Consider the following 25,381-nt stretch of genomic DNA (forward strand, 5'->3'; position numbering starts at 1 on the left):
AGCTCAGAAAGGACCTGAGTGTTCAGCAGTGGACAGGGTGCTTTGCTCAGTGCTCCCTGAGTGTCCACAGGGATACTTTTTTTGTTTATTTGTTTGTTTTTAGAATATTCTAAAGATGAAGAGAGTTCCTACTTTCCAAGATTTCTAAGTTTGTGCTGGGAACTGAAAGCAATTTACATGACCTTGTATTTTTAACCTTTAGAAGAATCTTTATTATTATCATTATTCCTGTTTCGCAGATGAAAAAATAAAAGCACTTATTCGTCCAGTGTAACAAAGACAAATATTCCTCACTCACTGTGAGAAGCACAAAATTTGACCTTCAGCCTTTACCTCACTCTGCACTGTTGTTTACAGAGAAATAAAAAAGACTTGCAACTGGGGCTCTCCTTTGTGTTAATCTGTGTTTTCACAGGATCAAAAGTGAATTATTATTATTTTTTTTATCACGGATGATGGCTTGAATTTTAGAAATTCTTGAGTTTTTGTTTAAAATGAAGTGCTAGGAATTATGACAGCTGTAGGTATAAACTCTCCCAAATAACCATATTTACTTTGAATACAATGACCTGCAATTGATAGGTTGCTACAGGCGTTTTATTGAGTTTTATTAACAAAGGAGTCCCTCACTATCTATAGCACCAAACCAGTCTTGAAAATTTTCCTGGGCAGATTAGAAATGAGTAAAGAGGAAACATCTTGAGTACCTTTGGATGAAAATAAAGGCTTTGTATCACTTGAATAAGAGAAGAGTTTCGAAGAATTACTTGTTTCTTTGAGAATCTTCTACCCAATTTGTGGCCACAACAGTCTGGGGGCTACTCCTTAGGCCCAGAGGTTGAGGCACCCGATTACATCTCAACCTTCCTCTTTCCCCATCAGATTTGAAACCAGCACCTTGAATGCAAAGTTCTTTACTTAATGATTTTTTTTTTTTTTTGGAACTGTTGGTATTTCCAGGTGGCTGACTTCTCCAACTCCAGACTGAAATTGATGAGTCAAAGAAAACTCAGGAAATTGCAACTATGTCATTCCTTGACTTTCCAGATCCCTATAGGGAAGTAAGTTACTTCCTTCTCTGTATTTTTCAAAGTCTTTTTTGTGTTGGTTTTATATATCATGTCCAGAGTTATTAGCTATGCTTACTGGAAAAAATAGGAAAAACTATGTCTACTCCATTTTTTCAAGAAGTGATAGTACCCTTGACTTGTCTTTTAAAAAATTGTGGTGAAATATATATAACATAAAGTTTACCATATTAGCTATTTTAACTGTACAGCTCAAAAATATTGATACCAATGTACAACCATCACTACTATCCATCGCCACAACTTTTTAAAAATCATCCCAGTGGAATCTCAATATTCATTAAGCAATAAACCCCTATTTCCTCCTCACCCATTAAATAATAACTCCCCATTCTCTCCTCTCCTGGACACTTAGTAACATCTATTTTCAATATCTGTGAATTTTCCTATTCTAGATAATACATGTAAGTGTTATCCACTTGTGGTCAGCTTATTTCACTTAGCATAATGTTTTTAAGATTCATACATGTTGTAGCAGATGTCTGAATTTCCTTTCTTTCCTTAGCTGAATAATATTCCACTGTATGGATATACCACATTCTGTCTATCCACTCATCTGTTGATGGACATTTGAATTGTTCTAACTTGCCTTTTGACCAAGTAATGCTGAGAGGTAAAGGAGAGGGGAGAGTGGACACAGGTGAAAATCTTACCTTGGTCTGCCTTAGTTCATTTCTGTAGTACTATCACAGGTAGCAGAACAAAAGGAGCCTGATTTTTAGGATGTGAACTCCTGCATCCTGAAACAGTCCTCAGCCAGCTATCCTCTGGAAGCCTGAGAGATGCTATTTTATAAAGTATATCATTGGTAAACTGGTACTTACTTACTTTAATAACCTCCCCACATAGATTTATTCACAATGTAATCTGATACTTTTTAAATGCCCCAAAGAAAAGAATATTGTGAGTCTGTGCACATTTCTCCTTCTTCAGGCCTCATCAGTCCCTGTCAGAGCGCAGCCCTACTCAACCTGCTCAGCACTGTCACCGAGCCTCAGAGAACTAGCCAACCAAACCTTTATGGGAAAACAGAAATGGGAAAAGCCTCCATGCATGTGAGTGTTTGTAAATGCCTTTGTACTAATTTACATTTTGTCAGAAGCCACAGCTTAGGTACCGAGTTCTGTATTTTAGGGTATCAGATAAAAATCTTGCTTAAAGACTGTAGAACCTGAGGAATTAAGAACAGGGTAACTCAGGAACCCTGTCACCACAAAGCATGACATGCCTCTGCATCTTGAGGTGTGCCCTATGTTCCTGGAGGGTTGAGTTGATGTTGATGAACTTCTTGAGTGACTCTCATTTCCTGCTCAAAAGTGAATTTCACACATACTACCTGATCTTTTATGATTATTCCCAGTAAAACAGATAATCCCAGATTCTCTCCAAAGTTTTAAAATTTGCTGGTTTTTTTTTTTTGGAGAGATTTTCACTGTAGGGCACGTGCGCTCACCAGACAGACAGAGAGAGACATAGAGACAGAAAGCGAGAAATCACCCCCCAGGGGGGATGGCCATGCTGCAATCCCTTCTCCTCCATTCTCCTCTCGGGATCTTGGGCACGCACGCACACGCACCCGGTGTGAGTTTTAAGCCACCGGGTCCGGGACACGAACTGCGGTCGACTACGTGGGAGTCCAGCGACATAGCCATTACGCTAACTGCTGGTTCCCAAAATTTGCTGGTTTTTATTCAACATATTAAATATTAAGATAGAAAACAGTTTTATTTTTCTTTCCCAAATAATCTGCTATAGTGTGTTGGACTCAGAATTTTGAGATCACCTCTGGTTTCCTCATGACAAATGTCAGACATGGCATTCTCAAGATCAGGAAAAGTCAAATGCTCATTTATACCATAATCTGGAGAGTAAACTAATGAAGTAGGGCCCTTGGTCCCATTTCAAACACTTACAAACATTTGATAAAAATAAATGAACTATAACTACATAACTAAATATAACTAATACATAAAAGATAAGATTGAAAGATAGGATGGGAAATCACTGAATACCAAACCAAAGAAGAAATTCAAATTCATAGTGAGAAGTAAGAATTGAGGTTGAGACTGTCCTCAGAGCCATAGGACTCCAGCGTAAATCCAGGGCCTGAGGAATGGAGGTAGACTGGAGTTTAAACACTCTTCTAGTTCCCTTAGGTCCCACCTGAACCAGGGAGGTGGGGAACTAGTCTGATGCCAGGGTCTGTAAGGACCTGCCAATTCAATGAAGTGTAGGGGTGGAAGCTGGCCAAAAATTATCTGTCGATAACATGTATAGTATCCCCAACTGGTCTGGAGTGGAATGTATTCATGTTGGAAGATTCACTTTACAAGCTAAGTGATGTATAGAGGTTGAGTGTATAAAAGAAATTAAAATAAAGTAAAATATATTATTAAAAACAAATATACTAAACCCAGAATCTTCTTGTCAAAAAGAATTGGATGCTAAACTGTAGACTAACTTGAAAGAGGTGAGGATTCTGAGGAAAGGATAACTTGGAACCTAAATATTTCAAATCTCTACTAAGCAGTGATACTTTTGATGCTTGTCTGTGTTATGATTTCTTGTTAAAAAATTAAGATTAATTCAGATAATACAGGTAAAGGAAATTTCCTGTGAATTCTGTTTCTGATGTACATGAGATAAATGATTGCCATCCACACTGCCAGTTCACATTCAGATCAGTCATAATTCTCCAAATGTGGTCACTAATACTCCATGCTGCATTACTTACAGAGAAATTGTAGGACGGTCTTATCCCGAAATAGCCTTGTAAGAAGGGAAGGTAGGGTTAAGGAAAAATGGTTTACTACCAACCAAACTGTTCTTTATTAATAAATTATTAAGAGCAACTTAGTACCTTTTTTGTTTTTTTAAAGAGGCTTTTGCCATATGGCTGCATACTTGCTGGAGAGAGAGACAGCAACAGTGAGAGAGAAAGTGAGAAATCACCCACTCCTGAGGGGGGAAGGCCACACTGCAATACCTTCCCCTCCATTCTCCTCCTGGGATCTTGGACATGCACATGTATGTTCCCAGCATGATTTTCAAGCCTCTGGTCCAGGACTCAAACCTCAATCGACCATGTGAGAGTCCAGAGACGTAACTACTACACCATCTGCTGGCTGCACTCTGCAGACTGCACTGATCCAAGCTTTTGATTTCACTATCAGGAGTGCTGAATTTGGAAAGTTGCAACCCTACTGTAAATCTGAAGGTGTTAGAATTCTTAAGACCCATATCATTATGGCCAGTCCATAAAAGATGGTTCAACAATGACCAGGAGTGAGATCTGCTCAATAGAAACAGCACAATACTGATGAAGTGTTCATGGAGTTGCTTTTTTCATCCACCAAATTTTCACCTATAAGCACTTTTGTAGCCTAGAATGCAATAATATCAAATATACACTAGACTTGTGCCCTGTGCTTCACATACATTATCTGATTCATTGTTTTCAAGTGAAAGAACAGGGATGCTGGCAGCCTAAGTAACTTTTCCAAGGTCATGTATCTAGAAGGTAAAAGAGGACTTTGGGCCCAGATATTTGATAATGCATATAGTTACAAATGTGCTTTTTATCCCATGTAACTTCTCCTTTTAATAGCAAATATCAATGGGATTAGAGAAGCTCATTGGTAATATATTGAACGTTTAATTATAAGAAGGTGCAGTGTTGGGCCAGCCAGTGGAATAGTGGGTAAGACATCTGGATCCCATATAGCCAACTGAGTGATTTGAATCTCAGACCTGGTGGCTTGAAAAAACATGCCGGGTGCATGTGTGTACATGCTCAAAATCCCAAGAAGAGAATGGAGGAAAAGGAATTGTGGCATGGTGGTGTGATATCTCACCTTCCCTCTCTCTCTCTTCTTCTGTCTCTCTCTCCAGCAAGCATATGTGTCCTATGGCAAAAACTAAAACCTAAAATATAAGAGTAAAAAAAGTGAAGTGCACATTTACAACAAATATTCAATAATTACACTAACATTTTAATAGGAAGAAGAGCTAGCATCTAACATTTATTAATTGTATATAAGTATTTACCTGGAATACTGTACTTTCATGTATAATATGCCATCTAATCTTCATAGTATTACAAAAAAGTAGCTGTACTCACACCCATTCACAGTTGAAGGCATTTAGGGTCAGGTATTCAGGATGCTTAAGTAATTTGGGCAAATTTACAGAAGAAATAAGTGGCTAGATTCCAGTTTGGGTGCTTGATGCTATATCAACGTGGCTTTCTAACTGCATTGAGATTACTTTCACACAAAGTATGTGTGTGCAAAACACATTTGTAATATTCTCTCGTGGACTCTTATATTCTCCATTTTATACTGTACTTGAATCAAAATAACCGAAATTTCTACAAAACTGAAATCCCTAGATGTATGTGTCACTGATTTAAATTGTTGAGTGCTGAGAAAAACTTTAGCGTTGTAGACTACGTCTTCCTTCATCTTAAAGGTGAGGAAACTGAAGCCCTAGAGAAGCTCCAGCTTTTTTTTTTTTTTTTTTTTAACTTTTTTTTTTGGAGAGGTTTTTTGCTACAGGGCGCATGCGCTCGCCAGAAAGACAGAAAGAGACAGTGAGCCAGAAAATGAAAAATCAGCCCCCCCCCCCTCCACCGGGGGAGATGGCCACACTGCAGTCCCTTCTTCTCCATTCTCCTCTCAGGATCTTGGACACGAATGCACACATACCTGGAGTGAGTTTAAGCTTACGGGTCTGGGACTCGAACTGCGGTCGACTACATGGGAGTCCAGCAACATAGCCATTATGCCAACTGCTGGTCCTGAGAAGCTCTAGTTTTTATAGCTAGTGACTAGTGCAGAAATCACAAGTGACTTTCCAAAGTGGCAGGTAAAATGTGATATGATCAAAAACCAAGGCAAGAATCCTTAGGTTCTCAATATGTAAGTTACTCAGAAATTGTGAATGCAAAGCCTAAGATAGGGTGACAATAGCATCCAGTTTGCCTGGGTCAGTTCCAAGGTCTATTGTCCTAGTTTTATTATTAATATTACCCCTTTTTACTCTTAAAGGTATCCAGATTGAGATTATGAATTATATGGTTAAAGAATGTTATTTTCAAATTGATTTAAAGTGTAAATAAACATTTTAGAGGTGACAGCAGGTTTATAAATGTGACCTAGACTATGATCCAGAGTTCTAACTGCAGATAAAATACTAGGAAATTCCCTGTATTCACAGGAGAAATGATACATGTTCTCTGGGCAGGTATAGTCTTAAAGAGGAAATAGATGACTTCGTACTACTTTTCAGTTTCCCCAGAAGACAACTAGAGAACTCTTGCTGAGTAAGAACAACAATAAATAGAAAGTTGAAGCAGAACACCTCCTTCTGTACTTTTTGATAGCTGCAGGAAACACTCAGATCCTCCTGGGTTGCCCACTCTGTGGAGAGCTGGCTCAGAGCTCTCTGCCTGTGTCTGGGAGATAAGCTGCCCCCCCCAGGCCTTGTGTTGCACAACCTGGCTACTGCCTGGAACTTACGCACTGCATTTTGTATTAAACCTACATGAGAGACAATATTTCCATCATTACAGAAAGGACAGACTATCTCCTCTAGAGAAGTTAGCAGGACCATCTAGATTCCATCATGTATTAATACCAGCTCCAAACGCCACTGTCATCAGTTCTGTGCAATTACGATCTGAAAAAAATGCTTGGGCCATAATATATAATTAATACTAACAAATAGACAGTAGAATGCCATTCATTTCTTTTTTTTTCAGAATTTTCATTTTTCATTCATTGTCATCATTTTATTTATCTTTTTGAGGTTGACCAGAGAGAAGGAAAGTGAGAAAGTAAGCTGCCAATCTGGGACTCAAATGGTGGTCAGCCATGTAGGAGTTCAGCCACCTTAGCCACCATGCCACCTGCTGGCCCCACATTCATTTCTAATATAGACCTAATGGAGATATAGGGGAACATACTCTAACAGAATAGCCTTGTCTTTGTCAAGGATCTTTTAGTCATAGATAACAGAAACCCACTGAAGTGAACTAAAAGTAAAGGTGATTTTAGGATAAGGTTGGGGTGAAGGAGAGCCATCACATGTGCCAATGGTGCATGAGGAGGAAAGCTCCCAAGAACTAGGCAAACTACCACCTCCAGACCTAAGTGAGCCTTCGCTGCATTCCTCTGCCTAAGAATCTACTTCATTCTTTGACATTTCTCTGACAACTGCCATTCTCTGCTATTTATTTGTATACAGAGTCCAAAGAAAGACTTTTCCAGTGTAGCTTTCCCTTCTTTCCTACTTTAAATGCCAGGCCTCAGGATTCCAGTTCTGAATTCCTAGGAGGAAACAAATCTGACTGGCCCATGAGATAGGCATGACACACCAATGTCTATCAGAATGTTCATGTACTACAAACATGGGTCCTCTGGAGCCTGCACAAAGACCTCAAAGGAACTTACAAATGTACATATGACAATTTACGTTTTATTATTACATCTTTAGTAGCAAGAACACTTATTCTCGATTTTTCTCAAATAAGTTTAGAAATAAGTTGGGCATATGGGCAGACAGAGCATCATGTTATGAGTAGGCAGTAACACCATTTTAGCACACTCAACTTTGCCTCTGAAGAATGTCTGTAGGGAAGTACATGAGATTGTGTAATTCAAGTCAAGGGTCCCAACCAAGCAAAGTCCTGTGGACTCACAATGAGGAGATTGGCATCCTTTATCCTTTACCCTGTCTGTTGTCATCTGGCTGTTCTTGCCCGAGTCTTCATGAAATTTCTGTGCTGCCCACCATCTCTCAGCTTTCCTATTCTGCCTACACCAGCCCTTAGGCTAGAATAAAAGAAAAGGTCTTTAATAAAGGTATAAAAACATAGTAAATATCTCTTTAGACAGGTTTTCCATGTCCATTGTTCAGACAGCCTTGATTTCTACCAAGGAAAGCTCCTGAAACTTTAAAAGGACATACAACCAAACTATATCAAGAACATGTATGAGTTTTTATGAATTATCCTAATATTTTTTAACCATGATGATGCATATCTTTTAAAACTCACTTCTCTTGGTGATTAGTTCTGTTACTCTTGATTTATTTTAAAACCAATTAGAATTGCCTATTTTATTTTTATTGAAACAGAAGTTGATATGATTCTTTTTAAGAATGATTTCACATGTGGTGACATATTGGGTCATATATATATATTGCCCATTTTGTTTGATAACTTCTTTTTTAGAGAGAGAGAGAGATTTTTGCTATAGGGTGTGTGTACTCTCTGGAGAGACAGAGAGAGACAGAGAGACAGAAAGTGAAAAAATCACCCCCTAGGAAAGATGGCCATGTCACAATCCCTTCTCCTCCTTCTCCTCTCTGGTTTTGGGCTTGCACGCACATGCGCCCAGAGTAAGTTTTAAGCCACTGGGTCCAGGACTCGAACCACAGTCAATTTTATGGGAATCCAGTGACATAACCATTATGCCAAGTGCTGGTCCCAGTAACCTTTTGGTATTTTTCAGTGAGCTTCATAATTCCTCGATCATAGAAGGGTATGATCTTTATGGGTAAAAAACTGAACAAAGTGCTGATTTGCAGCCTCATCTGAATTGAATATTATACCATGCAATGAGTTTTGAAGAGAGCAAAACAAGTGAAAATCTGATGGCACAAGGCCAGAGAGTGTGGTGGGTGTGGCAAAACATCCCATTTGAGCTCTAGTAATTTTTGACAGGTGATCAAACTTGTATGTGGTCTCGTGTTGTCGTGATGGAACCCCAACTCTTTTATAATCAATAAGCTCTGGATATTTCTGGATGATGAATTTGTTCAAACTGTCCAACTGCCAACAGAACACATTTGAATTGATTGTTTGGTTCCTTTGTAGGTACTCAAAAAACACGACACCTTTAAAAGCCCACCACACAGAGAGCATAACCTTCCTCTGATTAATGTCTGCTTTCAATGTCAGGACCAAGACCATTTGCACACCACACTGTTGTAAACAATTCACTTATCACCAGTTATCAGTCCCTTCAAAAATGGATTGTTTTCCTAAGGTTTAAGGAGTATACCACAGAGGTTTATATGTGCCATCAAATGACTGAGGAACCCAAATATCAAACTTGCTTATGTATCCCAGCTTCTTCAGGTGGTCATGAATGCTGTAATGATGAATGTTCAATGTTTCTGCAGTCTCTTGTGTTGTGTTACGTAGATTTGACTCACTCAATGCCTTTATTTTGTCACAATCAATCTTGGTGGGGCTTCCTGATTGAGGAGCAGAGTTGAGATCAAAATGACCAGAATGGAATTTCATGAGCCATTGTTGGCACTGACATAAAGCATTGTTACGGTAAACTTTACCCAACTTTTCACAAGCTTGACGCACATTCATCCATTTATGGGGGTAAAATATGGTGAAAATGCACAGTTTGGTCTTCCATCTTCAATCAAGAACCACATTTGGAGTAGTAAGATAGTAGAGCACTGTGAACTGGAATCAGACTGCTTGAGTTTTGATCTTTACTTTATCACAAACTTTGTGACTTTGGTTACGTTATCTAACTTTTTCTGTCCTTAGTTTTCTCATCTGTGAAGTAGAGGATTCATTAAAGAATCAACCGTAGAAAGTTATTATAAAGCTTAAGCAAGAGATATTATGTTAAGCACAGAAAATGCTGGATGTACTTAACACTTGTGATCAAATGGACCACCTGACTTTCTGAGTCAAGTGAGGCTAAGACTTCTTGTGAATGATTACTGAAAATTCACATGTGTACTGAGCAAAATAAAAGGAAAGTGACATGTACAGGAATGGGACATGATGTACAAAGACAAGAGTGAAGGAATGAGGTAGGGAAACAATTTGGGTTGGTTACATTCTGAAGTTTGTCTGCATTAACATGCTGTAAAAGGCGGATCCCCGTGACTGATCCAAGCCTAGCTACAGTGAGTGGCTGTAACCTAGCAGTCACCTCAGGACGTCAGCCTACCATGTACGATTTCAGCTTATCCAGAGGAATCCAAGTATGGGAGTACAGTGGCTGTTTAGGCCAAAATAGTTTAATTTAACAGTTGGATGTCTCTCCCAAATGTATCTTGAAGTCCTAACCCCTGTGCTCATGAATATGACATTATTTGGAAACAGGTTCTTTGCAGATGCAATCAAGTTAAGATGAAGCCATTCAAGTGAGCCCTAATGTGACTGGTGTCCTTAAAAGATGATGTAAGAGCTGGGCCCACAATGTAGCAGTTAAGTGATGTGGAGAGAAAGATGTAGCCCAGGTAGCCATCTGAAGTTCAAATCCTAGTCTCTGCAGCAATGTACTGTTTGCGTGTTTGCCCAGAATCCTGATTAGATGGAGAACTGGAGGAAAATGGATTGTGACGTGACCAGGCATTATGGGGTGGGTGGCGGGGGTGGGAAGAGAGGCTATTTTCTCTCTATACCTCTCTCTCCCTCATGTGGATTCATGTTTACATAAAAAAAAATGTATGGTTTGAAGGTAGAGAAACAAGGATAAGGCCAGGTGATGACAGAGGCAGTGATTAGAGGGTGACAGCAATAAACCAAGGAATGCCAAGGATTGACAGTCACCATCAGAAGCCAGAAGGGTCAAGAAAGGATTCTATCCAGAATCTCAAAGGGAGTACAGCCCTGCTGGCACCTTGATTTTGAACTTCTAGCCTCTAGAGGTGTAAGAAGATAAAAATGTGTTGTTTTAAACCACCCTCTTGGTGGTATGTTGCTATGGCAGTCCTAGGAAATGGATTCAGTACTCTCTATCCTTTCTCTGTTTTTCCAGCTCTGCCATGTAATCAGCTTCTGGAGGGCAAAGGATTAGACTTTGCTTATGTTCATGTCCCTTGAATGGTTCAGTAATGCTTATTCAGGGCTCGTTCAATTTGTTGAATTGAAGTAATTATAAGTTTCCACAAAACTAACGTGGCTCATTAGTTGTTATTGTAAATTTCCTATAGTTTGTTCATCAACTTTTGGCATTGTCATCGAGGAACTAGAGGAGATACTTTTCGGTTGTCAGGAACTATTTGGGTAGAATGAAGGAATAAATTCCTATGGGGAAACAAAGAGCTCATTTTAACTAATTAATTAATTTTTAAAAGTTAATTTTTTGAGAGAGAAAGAGACCTCTCACAGGATTTTGTCATGCTCCAGCTCCTGCCTCTTCAGCCTCCCAGTCAGACAGGATAACAGGCAGACACAGGCATGTCTAGTGTGTTCAGCTAGATCCGGGATCCAAACCCTGGGCCTTCCTACATGGCTCTAGTATTGAGAGGTAATCCTTAACCACTCTTGCCACTGAGCATTTACTAGTTGTCAGGCTCTGTTCCATGTACTCAGTATGCCTTCTCTTATTTAATTTTCATGTAGCAAGGTAGACCTAATGGTTAGACCTATGAATAGTTTATTGATGGGGAAAACCAATGCTTAGAAATTATTAAAACTTGGACAGAAGGTCAGCCAGTGGCATGGTGGTTAAGGTGCTGCACTCCCCTGTGGCCTACTGTGGTTTGAGTTCTAGCCCTGGTGACTTGAAATTCACACTTGGTGCATGTGCATGTGTGTCACTGAGAGGAAAAGGGATTGTCGCATGGCCATCCCCCTAGGGGGTGATTTCTTGCTTTTTGTTTCGAGCCTTTCCAGTGAGTGCACATGCCCTATAGCAAAAGCAAACAAAAAATCTCTTAAAAACAAATAAGTAAATAAATAAAAACTTGGGGAGGATGCCGGCAGGTGGTGTGATTGTTAAGACTCTTGAGTCCCACATGGCAGGCCATGGTTTGAGTCCCGGACCTGGCAGATTACTGTCTCACTTTCCTCCTCTCTCTCTCTCTCTCTCTGGTCAAATGAAAGAATAATAATAATAAGTAAAATAAAATAAAAAGTAGTTAAAAAAACCCTTGGACACTATGACCAGAAGCTAAGCTTTAACCACCGAACTGTTGTGGAACGCAGACACTGATTGTTTCCTTTCATAGATCTGAAAACTTCTAAAATTTTTTGTTTGTTTATGAATGGTACTGTATTTAGGTTGTTCTCCATATAAAAGGTATGTGTGTGAAAATATTGAATATATATTTACTCTGCAGGAAGTTTGTTACTTCTATTTATATCTTATCAATTTGCTCCAAAATATTTTTCTTAAAGTTGATTTTAATTGTTTTGGGAACCAGCAGTTATCGTAATGGCTATGTCGCTGGACTCCCACGTAGTTGACCGCGGTTTGCGTCCCGGACCCGGTGGCTCACGCCAGGCGTGTGTGCGTGCGTGCGCAAGATCCCAAGAGGAGAATGGAGGAGAAGGGATTGCGGCATGACCATTCCCACTGGGGGGTGATTTCTCGCTTTCTGTCTCTATGTCTCTCTCTGTCTGTCTGGTGAGTGTACGCGCCCTATAGCGAAAACCTCTCCAAAAAAAAAAGTTGATTTTAATTGTTTTTATTGTTTCCATGAGTGAGAGAGAGACAGAGAGATAGAGAGACAATACCCACAGGATACCTACACTTCATTCTACCTCTAGCCCCAGCCAGCCCTGGAACATGGGCACGCACATGCACAATGTACTCAGAGAGGCCTCTGGACGTGAGTGTGGAGCCTGGAGCTTTCCCATGTGGATCAGCCTTGCAGAGCATCACATTTTATCACTGTCCCACATCCAGCTCCATTGCTCAGATATATTTAAAGCTTAAGAGTCAGGTTTTGCTGGGCTGTCATGCTACTTTGAATATGTTTTTCTCCCTCTATAAGTGCATATACTATCTTTAAATTAATGGGTTTCCATCTCTGCACTGCAAAGCATAGTAGAGGTTCTCAGAAATGGGGAGCCCCTGCAATCAGATCATTTTCCTACTGCTAGGCCTCTGCACTTTAGTGGGGTAAGCTTCTGTTTGAGGGAACGATTCCCTATTTTAAAAAAGTTAGACTGTCCTAACTGAGATCATTTTAGTTTATATACAAGGACTGCTATAAATTTCGTGTTTTAAAAAAATACACACACACACACACACACACACACACACACACAGACACAGCCCTAAGTCTGGAAAAGATCCACTGTAAAGTTATGAGACCAAGTGAAAAATGGCAACACCCCACCTCTCAGTCACTTGCACAGCTGGATTTCAGGGGCACACATTCCATGTATAGCCTGTATCCGAAGATACATCTTTTCTGAATATTTTCCCTATGCTATGAAGTTACATCTTCCAAGGCACTTATTATAGCTTCACCTTAAACTTGGATGAATGACATTTTGACCCAAAAGATGCCACAAATAAAGTGCATTTGAACACGGCTATAGAGTTAGGACAAGCCAGGGCGTGGAGAGTTCATCTACTCCATGTGATCTTGAAAGAGTTGTTCAATTTCTGTGAGTCTTGATTTCTCATCTACATTATGGTTCTCATAGATCATTTGTAAGGCTAAGGCTTATGTAAAATGAGTGTGAACAAAATAAGTCACTTTTTTACCTTTTATCTCATGAAAACAGCTATATGGGTTTTAAAGAGATATCCCAAATGGTTTTATTAAAATTTAGGCCAAGTGGCACAAATGGAATTTGCATGGGATTGGAGCAATGATGAAGAGACCTCTAATGAGTGGGCTACTTTTCAAAGTAGCTCACACAGAAGAAGAAATTGAAGTCACAGGCTGGCTGGTCGTGCAACTCTAATACACTGGATAAAAGTTTACAGTTGAGCTGCGGATCTACTCACCCCTAGGGCAAACACTGAAAGGTTGCATTGGTCTAGAATCAAGCTATTTCTCATGGTAGAATCTCTCTGGGCTTTTAGTAGGAATCTCTGCAGCAGCTAGAATTTTCTTATTAGTTACCAGTCTCTTCGCTAACACTGGCTGGGCTTGTTGGACACCTTCCTAGAATATTTAACATAGAGCTTGACACGTAGGTAGGTCTCTGATGAACATTCTCAATTCCACTCATGCTCGCCCCTGCCGCCCACCTCCCTGGCCAAGAGCACAGAGGTAAGTCACTTTTGTTTCATTACGTGACTCATATTCATTCAGAGTGACTCAGTCATTTCTATGGAGCTACATCCGTCCAACTGCAAGGCTTTCCTAATGTTTCAGAGACACGGGGATATTTCCAGGGAAGAAAAAATAATCATTCTTTAGGAAGCCAGTTTCTTCCTCTTATAAATATCAGGATGTTAAACTTTATTTTGGTTTGCCTGACTCCCCCTATAATCTGCAATGTCGCAAAAGAACTTTGGTTAAAATAAGAGTGTATTTCTGCATTTGAAATGTTATTTTTAGTTTGGACAGCCCCAAATTGAAATAATACTTTTATTTAGGCAGATAATGATAAGGTAATTGATATTTTATGCCTAAATATTTCTAGGCTGACAAGATAAAGTATTTTTTATCCTCTCAGGTTTAAATTTTGCATTTTGTTTTGATGTAATACCATGAAAAGTCAGTCTACTGATGAAAATTACATTTCATAAAGTTGGGTGTGAAAAATTTTAAGTACGGTTTGTCTTAAATTTTTCACTTAAAATAACAACTTGTTCGCTGAAGTTGGCACCTTGAACTTACTATTAATGGATTTTTATTTATTTAGTTTTTAGTAATGTCTGATGATATAGCATGTTTTCTTCAGCATTACAGTGAGAAATGGCTTTTCCAGTTTTTCTAACTACCAGTTTTTCAAATATCACAAAGGTGTTAGAGTATGTTCACCCTTAATCTTAATTGGGTGGTTTAAAAACACAAATTCCTTTATTGGTATGTGCCTGACCTGCTGCCTGTTTCTATTTTCTCCCCTTGTAAGCAAAGCTTTAAATTTGTCATGGAGACACCTTCTCTCTTGTGTTCTTGTCTTGGTTCACAGAGGAGGTGCTTTTCTGCCAACCCAACAGGACCAAGAATTTTCTCCACCCCAAAGGCCCATAGTGTCTTCTTTGAGAAATACCGTGAGCCTCAAAGGGCAGAGGAGAGAACTTCCTTTGCTTTTTCTGTCCAACTGCAGACACTTAGGAGGAGGATAGTTATTGAAGGGATGGCAGGGACCCTCATCACCCTCTCTTTGTTGAACATCTGTTCTGTCCTTTGCCTACCTGGGGATGACCCCTGGATAGAGCAGAACTTGCTATTCTGCCTCTCTCTGCAGCCTCAGATCTAAATTAAGTCAAATCCAACTCTTACCAGAAGCCTGTATTATAGATTAATGATTACTTTCTTGTCTATTAGTGAAACTGGTATATTGCCTCCCCTATAGCTGTTGATGCTTGTTGTCTCTTTATTATCAGTCATAATCATGAACAAGAAAGCTTAGTAGTGGGATTTATTTTTATTCCTAATTTTAAAGAATACTAAAAACATTTCTAAAATTAACATTTTTATTTATTTATTTTTTGATGTTAAAAAGCCAAAGCCAAAAAATCATCCATCTCCCACTCAAAGACCAACTGTGGGCTTCTTTGAAGTTACCAGTTGCTATCTATGTGAATGTAAAAACCATTTTGTTTGACTATCAGTCTGTCTCAACACAAGAAGGAAGAAGACTCGACAGTCCTTTTAAATGCTTCTTTTATTTCATTGGTTGTACATTGGGTGAGTGAACTGAATTACAACCAAAACATAGAATTGATACAAATTAGACTCCTGTTTACACTGTAAGGTAATGAATGAGGGAGTTCTTTAAGTGTTACAGAAAGATTTAGTAGAAATGTTACCAGTGGTATGGCTGAAAGAATATTTCAGTGAAGTGCTGTTATATTCTGAAAACCAAGAGTGAAATGTAGTTCCCATACGAGTGGAGAGTTAGTCTCTTAACTACAGTATTTGTTGACTTGATATCTTCATGTCTTGGATATTGGTGATTTTGTTTTTGTAATTAAACAAAGCATTTAAGATTTATTCATCATAGTCAGACTTCTGAATATAAACAAACTTTTGGCAAATAATATTTATACAGAAAAATAGTTTTAGATCCTCTCAAATCCCAGAATTATTCTATAAAATTACATTATAAATAAATAAAAAGCAAAATCTGTTGTACATATATTTGTACATCTATGCATTTGCCTTGCCTCCTCCTTATTGTAAATGGCATATTTATGACTTTGCATATTATAATCACAATTCTGGAAAATGGATATCATAGTAAAAAATACAGTCTTCTATATTTGTTGGGGTATACAGGTGATGTTTTTGATGCTCCATTATTAAAGGGCTGAAAATAGTTGTGTGCTAATAATTTTAAAAATCAAAATCATGAAACAAAAGGAAAAAAAAAAGACAATGGTTACAACAATTAGTCTACAAAAATATTTCAGTGATTCCCATAATTTACCTTTTAGTAATGCATACTATGTTTTCAATGAGTTTAAATGAATTAACAAAGAAAGAAAAATGAAAAGAAAAGAAAATAAGTTTGAATGTTTTAGGCAAGTTGTAGCATAACTACATTGTTATAGTTGAGAAAATTACAAACATCAATAATACATAAAGATGAAACTACCAAAGTAATACAAGTTAGATACAATACTTTTTCACAAATTAAAACGAATGCAACAATACAAGCACTATGTAAGATTACACTTAGAATGAGATTTTCTTTTGATAGGGTTATCCAATCTACAATATAAGATAAATAGATAGTAATTCGACTTTGACCAACATGAATTAAAATGCAGATTCCTTTTTTTCTCAAACAAATAATGATATGGTTGGTGCATCTAGTGTTCAGAATAGGCGATGATGCCAAAATTTAAAATATTTTACATTCAATCTCAAAAGTCAAAATACTTCAATCACTAATATGTCCACAAAGAAAATGGATGTTTTAAACAATACACATAATATTCATTTATAACAGCTGTTTTGTTTCTTAAACAATAATTTAAAAACTATGTAGGTACTGTATAGGCTATGTGCAACATAGAAAATGTGAAATATGAAATATTTGGTACGATAGTGCTTAAAATAAACTTTAAAACAAACTTTCTGAACAAAATTTAATTGTATCGCTATTACCTTGAAGATCAACCAAGTATTTAAAAAAGTAAACAACATTAAAATATGTTTCATCCATATATAGTATATATATGTATGTGTATATATAATATGTATGTACTCGTATTAAAGTTTTTTATACTTTTGAGACATAAAATATGCTTTATGGTGAAAGAATTAAAAGAACTATTTTTTCCATGCTGTAGTCAGTTACAACCCTTTAATCCAACTTTTGAAATGCAAAACAGTAATGGATTTTTTAAAAAGTGAAACTATCTACTTTTTGTTTACATAGTAATTTAGATTAAAGTCACAGTCAAATTTGCAGTGACTAAACTCAAACTTACTTAAATTAGAATATTATACAGATCTCCTCACCTACAGCTTCCTTGTTTGACTAAGGTTTTTAGTTTAGAAGTTATTCTTTAACAGGCAACCGAATGGTGAGTTTGAAAGACTAATCCCTTAGATTAGACTGTTGGCATGGGCCTCTCATTCTTGTCAAGCTGGATGAAGTCTGGCAAAATCTAGGCACTTCTACAAAGTCTCTCTTATAAAACAACTTTAAAAATATACTTGTAAAATAATACCTTCAAGACTTTGTTTGGTGGGGTATGAAGCTCATACCGTGCAAAGTTTCTTTTTCAATCTATTTAATGTTATTCTAGAATCACATGATTCAATGCGGCATCTCCAGGCAAACCAAATACCACACTCTGATGTGTCCCCAGTACTTGTGCTTGAATTTCCATTCAAATTTTAGACCTGCAGGACAGGTATTGGTTTTACTTCACTTCTCATCTTTGCTGCAGCATTCATTTTGTAAGAAGTGAAACATACCCTTTGATCCAATGGGTAAATGAAATGACAGTAATTGGAGTTAGAATTGAACCTGCCCTCGGAATCGTTTTTTAAACTAATGCTAACAATTGTTTATTGCTAAATTTGAAATGTTCAGAGTCGAAATGAATAAATTGGTTGGACTTTCTGCATCAGCTATAGTTATGGAGATAAGACAATATTCCTAGGACAGAAACTATGTTTAGAAACCCTTTAAAAGTAAACTTTATCCTTTGTGTCTTTAAACATCACAGCTGGTCTCAGGTAGTTAACTATCTTAGGTTGGAATATACTAAGCATACCATATTTAATACTCATATATGATATAGCAGCACTAGCTTCTTAGAGTTGTGGTCTGTCCAGAAGAACTAAATCTTTATTTAGCATGCAGTTTGTGGCAATTCTATTGAGGAGGAAACAGGATAGTATGTACAGTAACAATGTTTAGTTATTCTCAATGCAGATTCTTGGCATTCCATTCCGTTTCTGTTGATTATTTCAGAATTATCTGTTAAAGAGAAAGACAAGCGTGATTCAGACATGCTTCTGTGAGGGAAAATGACAAGTTTAAGTTTTAATCTTTGAAAACAGGAATTTTCTTCCACTTCTCACACTTTTGATGCAATTATAAGTTTGCACAATTCCCGCCCTTCATGCTGAAAAATTTTACATTGAACCACTTCTGTTATGTGGCCACTGTAAAGAATGATGATTCAAATGCACAGTATTTTCTGTAAACCTGCAGCCACGTACACGTGAGCATGCAGTGTATTCAGATCCCTACCTCTTTCTTAAAATTTTTGTTTTACATTTCTTTACTATATGTTCATATTCTTGTCCTATTAATATTTGCTATGGTAATCAGGATGTCTCATCAGATAATTTATTCTTGAAAAGTTGTTTGTAAGGCTTAACTATAAACACTTAAAAGTTGATTAATAAATCAGATATCATTTGTCTAGCAAAGATATATTCTTATCAAAAGTAATTTTGTTTCCAAGAAATAATAAAAACAACCAGTTTCAAATTCAGGATATGTTTAAATGTCACGTATTAGACGGGAAAAAGGATAACAATCTATTAAAGCAGTTAAAACATCCTTAATAATCCAAAAGCACAAACAAAGCACAGATAAAGCTAAACTGTCAAATGCAAACTGTGGTCTCTGGAGTTTGATCTCTTAAGTTCATTTCCAACTCCATATCTTTGCAAAGAAAAGTGAGCTTGGCCTTATGGTCTAGTTCTTTAAGAATCAAGCTTAAAAGTCAAGTCTTTAACACATTCTAATACAAACATTTATTTCATTTAATGCTTTAACCAAAATTTGTATAATTTATAAACAAAATGTTTCTTATTAAAGAGTCAAGTGTCTTTATCTAGGAAATAGCTAGTAAACACTCTTCATGACATAGGTCAGCTAATATTCCCATACACTAGGATTCAATTCCTAATAAAAGTTTTATTTCTACAAGCATAATGTATTATTCCAGTATGTTAGAATTTATACATGTGGATATTTTCCCCTTTCAGTGAGTGCTCCTATAGTTTATTTACAACAGTTTTAATATACTTAAATAGTTTCTCCCAAGAAATAAGCATGAGTACCTTTATTTTATTGTGAAACATAGAGATGTACATAGACTTAATAAAAATCAAGAAAAAAACCATTTATGCTCATTACATTAAATATATTTATTAAATGAAAACTCAGAATTTCAGATAAGCTCATTCTCTGTTAAAAATTCCCAGGAACTTAAAATTAATTAGGAAAATACGATTTCTTGTCTTGTGTACTGATAGACATGAATAAAAGTAGTAATAATGTCATGATTCTCTATGTAAATATTATCACAGTATCTATTTGAATACTATTATCATGGTCTCTTTGAGTAGCATCGCTGCAAATAAGTAATCAAACTCTTAGTCCATTTATGACTTCATTTTAAAATTTAGATTATTTGATAAAGTGTGAATTTTTCTATTTCATCCTTTCACTTCAATGCTATCTGTAAGCTTTCCAAATTAGAGTGTGCCCCAGGATATCAAATTACATCCTGGTTTTCTTTTCTCTTCCTTTAGCAAGAGTCTCTCTAAAATATTTATGAAAAAACATTGTGGTTTCTAAAATTGATATATAGTAATGCACATTGTAAATATATTCATATTTAAATTTTTCCTTATTAATTAAAATTAAAAAGCCATGTAGAATGAAAGTCCTAACACCTGGAAAGAAAAGTATTCTACAGGAAATACAGCAAGGGGCAACTCAGAATGCCAAATTTGTTATTAGTTTGAAATTAGTTATAATGGTTTGAACTTGTAGTTGACAAGCGATAAGTGCACTACTGAGGTTGTAGTTGGACTGACAATCAATCTGAAAGTTAACTGAAAGCATTAACTGGACTCTTTCAGACTTCTCTTTTTCCTCTGCCCTAGCCTGCCCACCATCCATTACATAGATAAAGATGTACACAGTATGAGCTCTGGTGCTACTAAACTCTCAGCTGGGACAGCTGCCTGGCATGGAGGCCAGAAACCTCTGGCCATGCCCCAGTGCATGTCTGGCCATGTTATCGACTATGCACGTAGTCTAAGGAATGAATTATACTCCCAGCATCTTTGAACTTCAAGGGGTTCCAAAGACGGGAGCTTAGACAGTATAGAAAAACTTTGGGTGTTTCTCTTCATATGTTCCAGTTTTTGGTAGCAGCATTTTTCTCAAAAATATTGCTTACTATTAACTTTTTTTCTAAGAAATATAGCTTGCTGATGCACTCTGAATTAAGTCTACTCTGGGATAAAATATACTCTGGAAATAAGGACAGGACAGGAATCCAGAATAGTTACTGACTTAGTGCCTCTTATTTAACCATTGCTCGTTTGATAGTCACTGATGTGAGTGGGTATATGACATTGCAGACCCCACAGAAGGTGGCACAGATCCAGCTAAGAGATCTCCCACTGGAAAATGCTAGAAATAAGAGGAAAGCCGTGTGTGTGTGTCTATGGTCATAGTGGGAGAAGGGGAAATTTCATCGAGTTTTAATATGGCTTTTCCTTAGTCAGATTGTTTACTTTTCTTTCTTTCTTTCTTTCTTTTTTTTTTTTTCAGATTGAGTTTTCAATTAGCACTAAAGGAACATAATTTCAAATGAGTAGGAACATTTTTTATGTTTTTCTGTTGCCTTTCCTCAGACATTTTTCTACTATTACCAATTCTATAATAAAAAAATCTTCAATCTTCATTGTAATTTTTGTAGCCAGTAAGAATTCAGAAAGTGTGTGAATATTTCAATATAGGTACCAAACTGCCATTCTTAACAAAAGGCTCATATGTGACCCTGACTCATGGGCTAGAAACCTGATAGAGTTGGGGCTTGGCTAGGTACCAACCCTAACCCTGAGATTGTCCATTTGGAAAGAAAAATAAAAGTTAATTAAAACACAGCTCACTGAAGTGAGTTCCATACACCAGCTGCTAGCGACTTCATTCCTGCCTTGCACTGGGTCAGTTTTGAGGCTGATATCAAAGGTTCTTTATTCCACCTCCAAGTTGCAACTTATGCTTTCTGGGACGGGGCAACTCAAAACCCTCATGGCATCTGCCAGAGTATGCATAAGCCAGAAAAAAAGCTACCACACTGGGTGTTTTAAAAGTCTCCTCTCTGAAAGGTGGTTCTTCTTTGAATTTTAGTATATACTCCTTTGATGTGCAGAAGGCTCTGAGAATTTTTACCAGAGTCTTACAAGCAAGGTCAGAATGGTAGCCACGTTTTGGAGAAGTGGAAAAGACAACATGAACAGTGATAACTGCTTTGCTCAATGTACGATGAGCCTGCACAAGCCAGCGTAAGCTTAACTGTGTCAGCTCACTCTGCTTGCTGGCATGAAGACCCTTCCAGGGTGTGGCGATGGTCTGAGATGAAACCTGGGGAAGTGGTGATCCCAAAGGGCACATCTACACCTCTGACAGTGTCAGCTGAGGAGGGTGTGGAAGAGCCCGGTAAGCTTAGAAATCAGAGAAATGCAGGGGCCGTGGGTGGGATGGAACCTGGAGCTGTACATGTGAGTACATATGAGACAGCAGCAGTTGTCTGGAGAAGCCAGATAGATAGGAATTACTGAGAGACTCATGAGGATACTGGACCTCTCCTCAGGACATCCTTGTCAGGGTGATCAATCGTGTCCTGCGATAGGCCCCTCTAGATGGATGTGGCACACAGAAAACCTAACACCACTGCAGTGTCACTGGCTTAGCTACTGAGAACCTTGGCCAGCCATGCTAATAGGAAATAACTTAAAGGTATTGAACAAGATTTACTTCTGTGTAGCTCCCTGATAAACTATTCCTTCAAGAAAGTAGTATTTTATATAATAGAACCATAGCAAGAGAAGGAGGTTAAATTATCAAATATAATTTTAGTATGGTAAATTGAAATTTGAAACTGAACACATTTTTTTCAATTCCTTTTCCACTAAAAGGAGAATACACAAAAATGAGAAGAGCGGAAGCCTACAAAATGTGCAATTCTATTTTTAAAACAAAGGCACACTTGGTTTCAAGTCACGAGTGCTTTCATAAATCTTTAGTGGCCCTTCTGGTTGTAACAAGAGTACTGGTAATGCAGAAAAATCAGTTGGCTGCAATAGAGTCTATATGTCCATTAAAAAAAGGAAATCATACCAAGTGAATTAAGCTGTCTCCCCTAGATGGCTGGATTTAAGAATCTGATGCTAAAATCCATGCTTAATATGCATTCTTAAGTTACCCAAGATGAACCCAGTATATTATGTGTGTAATATTTATTTATGGAAGATAAAGCATGAATGGCTCCAAAGAACATCGAATGGGTTGGTTTCCTGTAAAATATATTATGACAGCTATTAGAATTACTGGGTCTTCAGGGAAGTGTCTACCATCGATCCATAGTTTAGTGGCAGTTGAGATGATTAAGAATGGATTGGGTTAGGTACTATCAAAATACTCAGCCTACTGGGGCCAGGCAGGGGATGCAGATCAGAGTGTGAGCCAAGTAGAGAGACTGACAGCAGCTACTCAGCTCCAGCCAGTTACTACCTACGGAAATCTGGACTCCATACTGCTTGATCTTTCCATTTTCTGAAAGAAGCTGTAAATTTGAAAATTCATCCACATTATAGAAAGCAATTCTGTGTGGGTCCAATAATATCCTGGGGTTGAATTTGATTATGAGCTGCCAGTTTGTGTCTTCTTTAGTCTTTCTTCCTTCGAGGATATATTCATTAAATGTGGCCTCCTAAGTTGGGCATCAGCCCAGGCATCATGAGAGGCTGCTGCAGAAGTTAAAGTAGGTAAGATCAGGAGAAAAAGCCTATTGGAGTGTTAATTCTGCCACTTTCAGACACTTCAAAGGAATAAAAAACTTCACTCACAGACACTCTACCTGAAAAGAAAATACTATCCTTTCCTTGTATGAGTCACCATTCCTAAGTCCAACCATTTGTGAAGATGATTGTTTTCTTGTCTTTTTCATTATTATGATGGATTTAGGCTGAGCTAGCCATATACCCTCACTACTTGAAAAAGAGCTGACCAGGGTGAGGAATGTACTTGTTCGAAAGCAAAATAATTGGTGCAGAGATTGAAGCACAGTACTTGAACTCATCAGCCCCATAAACTCAAGAGCTGCACTCTCAGTCCTCATTCTGGAGGGTGCAAAAGAAGACACATCAATGTGGGATTTACGTAGTGTCTGAAAGGGACCAAGTGTTAATGCTCCCTGCATTTTCTACCTTGTGGTTGATCTCCAGGAACATACGGGTAGGTTTGGAAACTGTGATCTTCCAAATGACTGCTAGGAATGTTTACACTTATTGTAAAAATGCTCATTGTAAAGATTCAGGGCTATCAGATCAACTATCTTTTTTTTTTTTTTTTAAGAAATTTTTGCTATAGGCCACATGTGCTCACCAGAGAGACAGAGACAGAGAGACAGAAAGCAAGAAATCACCCTCCGGGAGGATGGCCACACTACAATCCCTTCTCCTCCATTCTCCTCTCAGGATCTTGGGCATGCATGCACACATGCACAAATGCCCCACATGAGTTTTAAGCCACCGGGTCTGGGGCTTAAACCATGGTTGACTACTTGGGAGTCCAGTGACATAACTATCTGCTGGTCCTGATAAGTTATCTTTTAAAAGTGATAGCTCAGTATTTAACTCAGTAAGAAGTCTTTCTGCTTTGCTTAGTTGGCAGAGGGAACGACTATTACTGAGCATCTTCTCTGTCCAAAGTTCTTGGGCATACATATTTGACAATATTCCCCCAAACAGCTCTATTAAAGTTGAAAGTGTGGTGTCTGAGTTAATAAACAAAACAAAACAAAACAAAACAAAACAAAACAAAACAAAACAAAAACATTTCAATGAAAAGACCAACTGTTCCTATGTTCTCAGACCATGAAACAATTAGAAAAGAGAAATAAATGTTTTGGTTAAATCCTCCCATGAACAGTCATCAAGTATACTGTCTTTTTAATGCTGAGTTTGGAGAGGTAGATAAAATATACCTTATAAAATATTCATGTATGGGAACCGCAGTTAGCGTAATGGCTATGTCGCTGGACTCCCACATAGTTGACCGAGGTTCGAGTCCCGGACCTGGTGGCTTAAACTCACTCCGGGCGCGTGTGTGTGCGTGCCCAAGATCCCAAGAAGAGAATGGAGGAGAAGGGACTGTGGCGTGGCCATCCCCCCTGGGGGGTGATTTCCTGCTTTCTGTTTCTCTGTCTCTGTCTGTCTGGCAAGTGCACGTGCCCTATAGCAAAAACCTCTCTAAAAAAAAAAAAAAAGAAAGAAAAAAAACACTATTCGTATGGCCTTGCTGAAATAAAAAGAATCTCAGCGGATCTAGATATCACTAGAATGGAAGCTCAAGTGGACGTTTCCAAGTAGAGCTGGTACCTTACCTGGGACTACAGCAAAACCAAGTGTTGTAAGGACAGGAATACTACCTCGTTCATCTTCTATCCCTAGTGTCTAGGATAGGGCTGGGTACAAGGAGCCATTTATTACTTGTTGGTTGCATGGGTGACCAAAAAAATAGGAAGTTATTGAGGATGAAATGCCACCGCATCTGGATAAAATCTATAAATGGCAGAGACATAAGACTGCTGTCCATTCATGACAACAACCGAGGCAGCAAAAGAACCTCGAGTCAGATTATCTCTGCACTGTTTCAGGACAGTTAAGGATTAGAAATACCCCCCAAATAAACATCCCTCCCTAATCTCCCATTCTCTCCACCCCCGTCGATGTATATAAAAGGAAAGTTATTCCAGGCTAGGGGACAGTCACTCACAGAGGAGGGAAATAGGTTAGATAAACAAAAACTCCCCTGAAAAAAACTCCCAGGCTTGGTAGATTTCTTAGAAATCTCTTTCCGTGATCACAGGTCCCTGTTTCTTCAGAAGACAGTT

General features: G+C 37.9%; 1 protein-coding gene and 1 long non-coding RNA gene across 10 annotated transcripts in view; one reads left to right on the forward strand and one right to left on the reverse strand.

Annotated features, from left to right (window-relative positions):
• Positions 1-25,381, forward strand: part of LOC114009921 (uncharacterized) — a 169,676-nt gene that overhangs the window by 23,596 nt on the left and 120,699 nt on the right. For both annotated transcript variants that reach the window (XR_003551311.1, XR_003551308.1), the window contains exons 2-3: positions 961-1,061; positions 2,022-2,143. This is a non-coding gene — a long non-coding RNA (uncharacterized LOC114009921). The remainder of the gene's footprint in view (positions 1-960; positions 1,062-2,021; positions 2,144-25,381) is intronic.
• Positions 15,637-25,381, reverse strand: part of MBNL2 (muscleblind like splicing regulator 2) — a 180,073-nt gene continuing 170,328 nt past the window's right edge. For all 8 annotated transcript variants that reach the window (XM_006141548.3, XM_006141544.3, XM_006141545.3 and 5 more), the window contains one exon: positions 15,637-18,429. In XM_006141548.3, the coding sequence (XP_006141610.1) occupies positions 18,415-18,429 (15 nt within the window). In that variant the 3' untranslated portion in view covers positions 15,637-18,414. The remainder of the gene's footprint in view (positions 18,430-25,381) is intronic.

Source organism: Tupaia chinensis, unplaced genomic scaffold (assembly GCF_000334495.1).
Source record: "Tupaia chinensis unplaced genomic scaffold, TupChi_1.0 Scaffold000057_1, whole genome shotgun sequence".
NCBI lineage: Eukaryota > Metazoa > Chordata > Mammalia > Scandentia > Tupaiidae > Tupaia > Tupaia belangeri.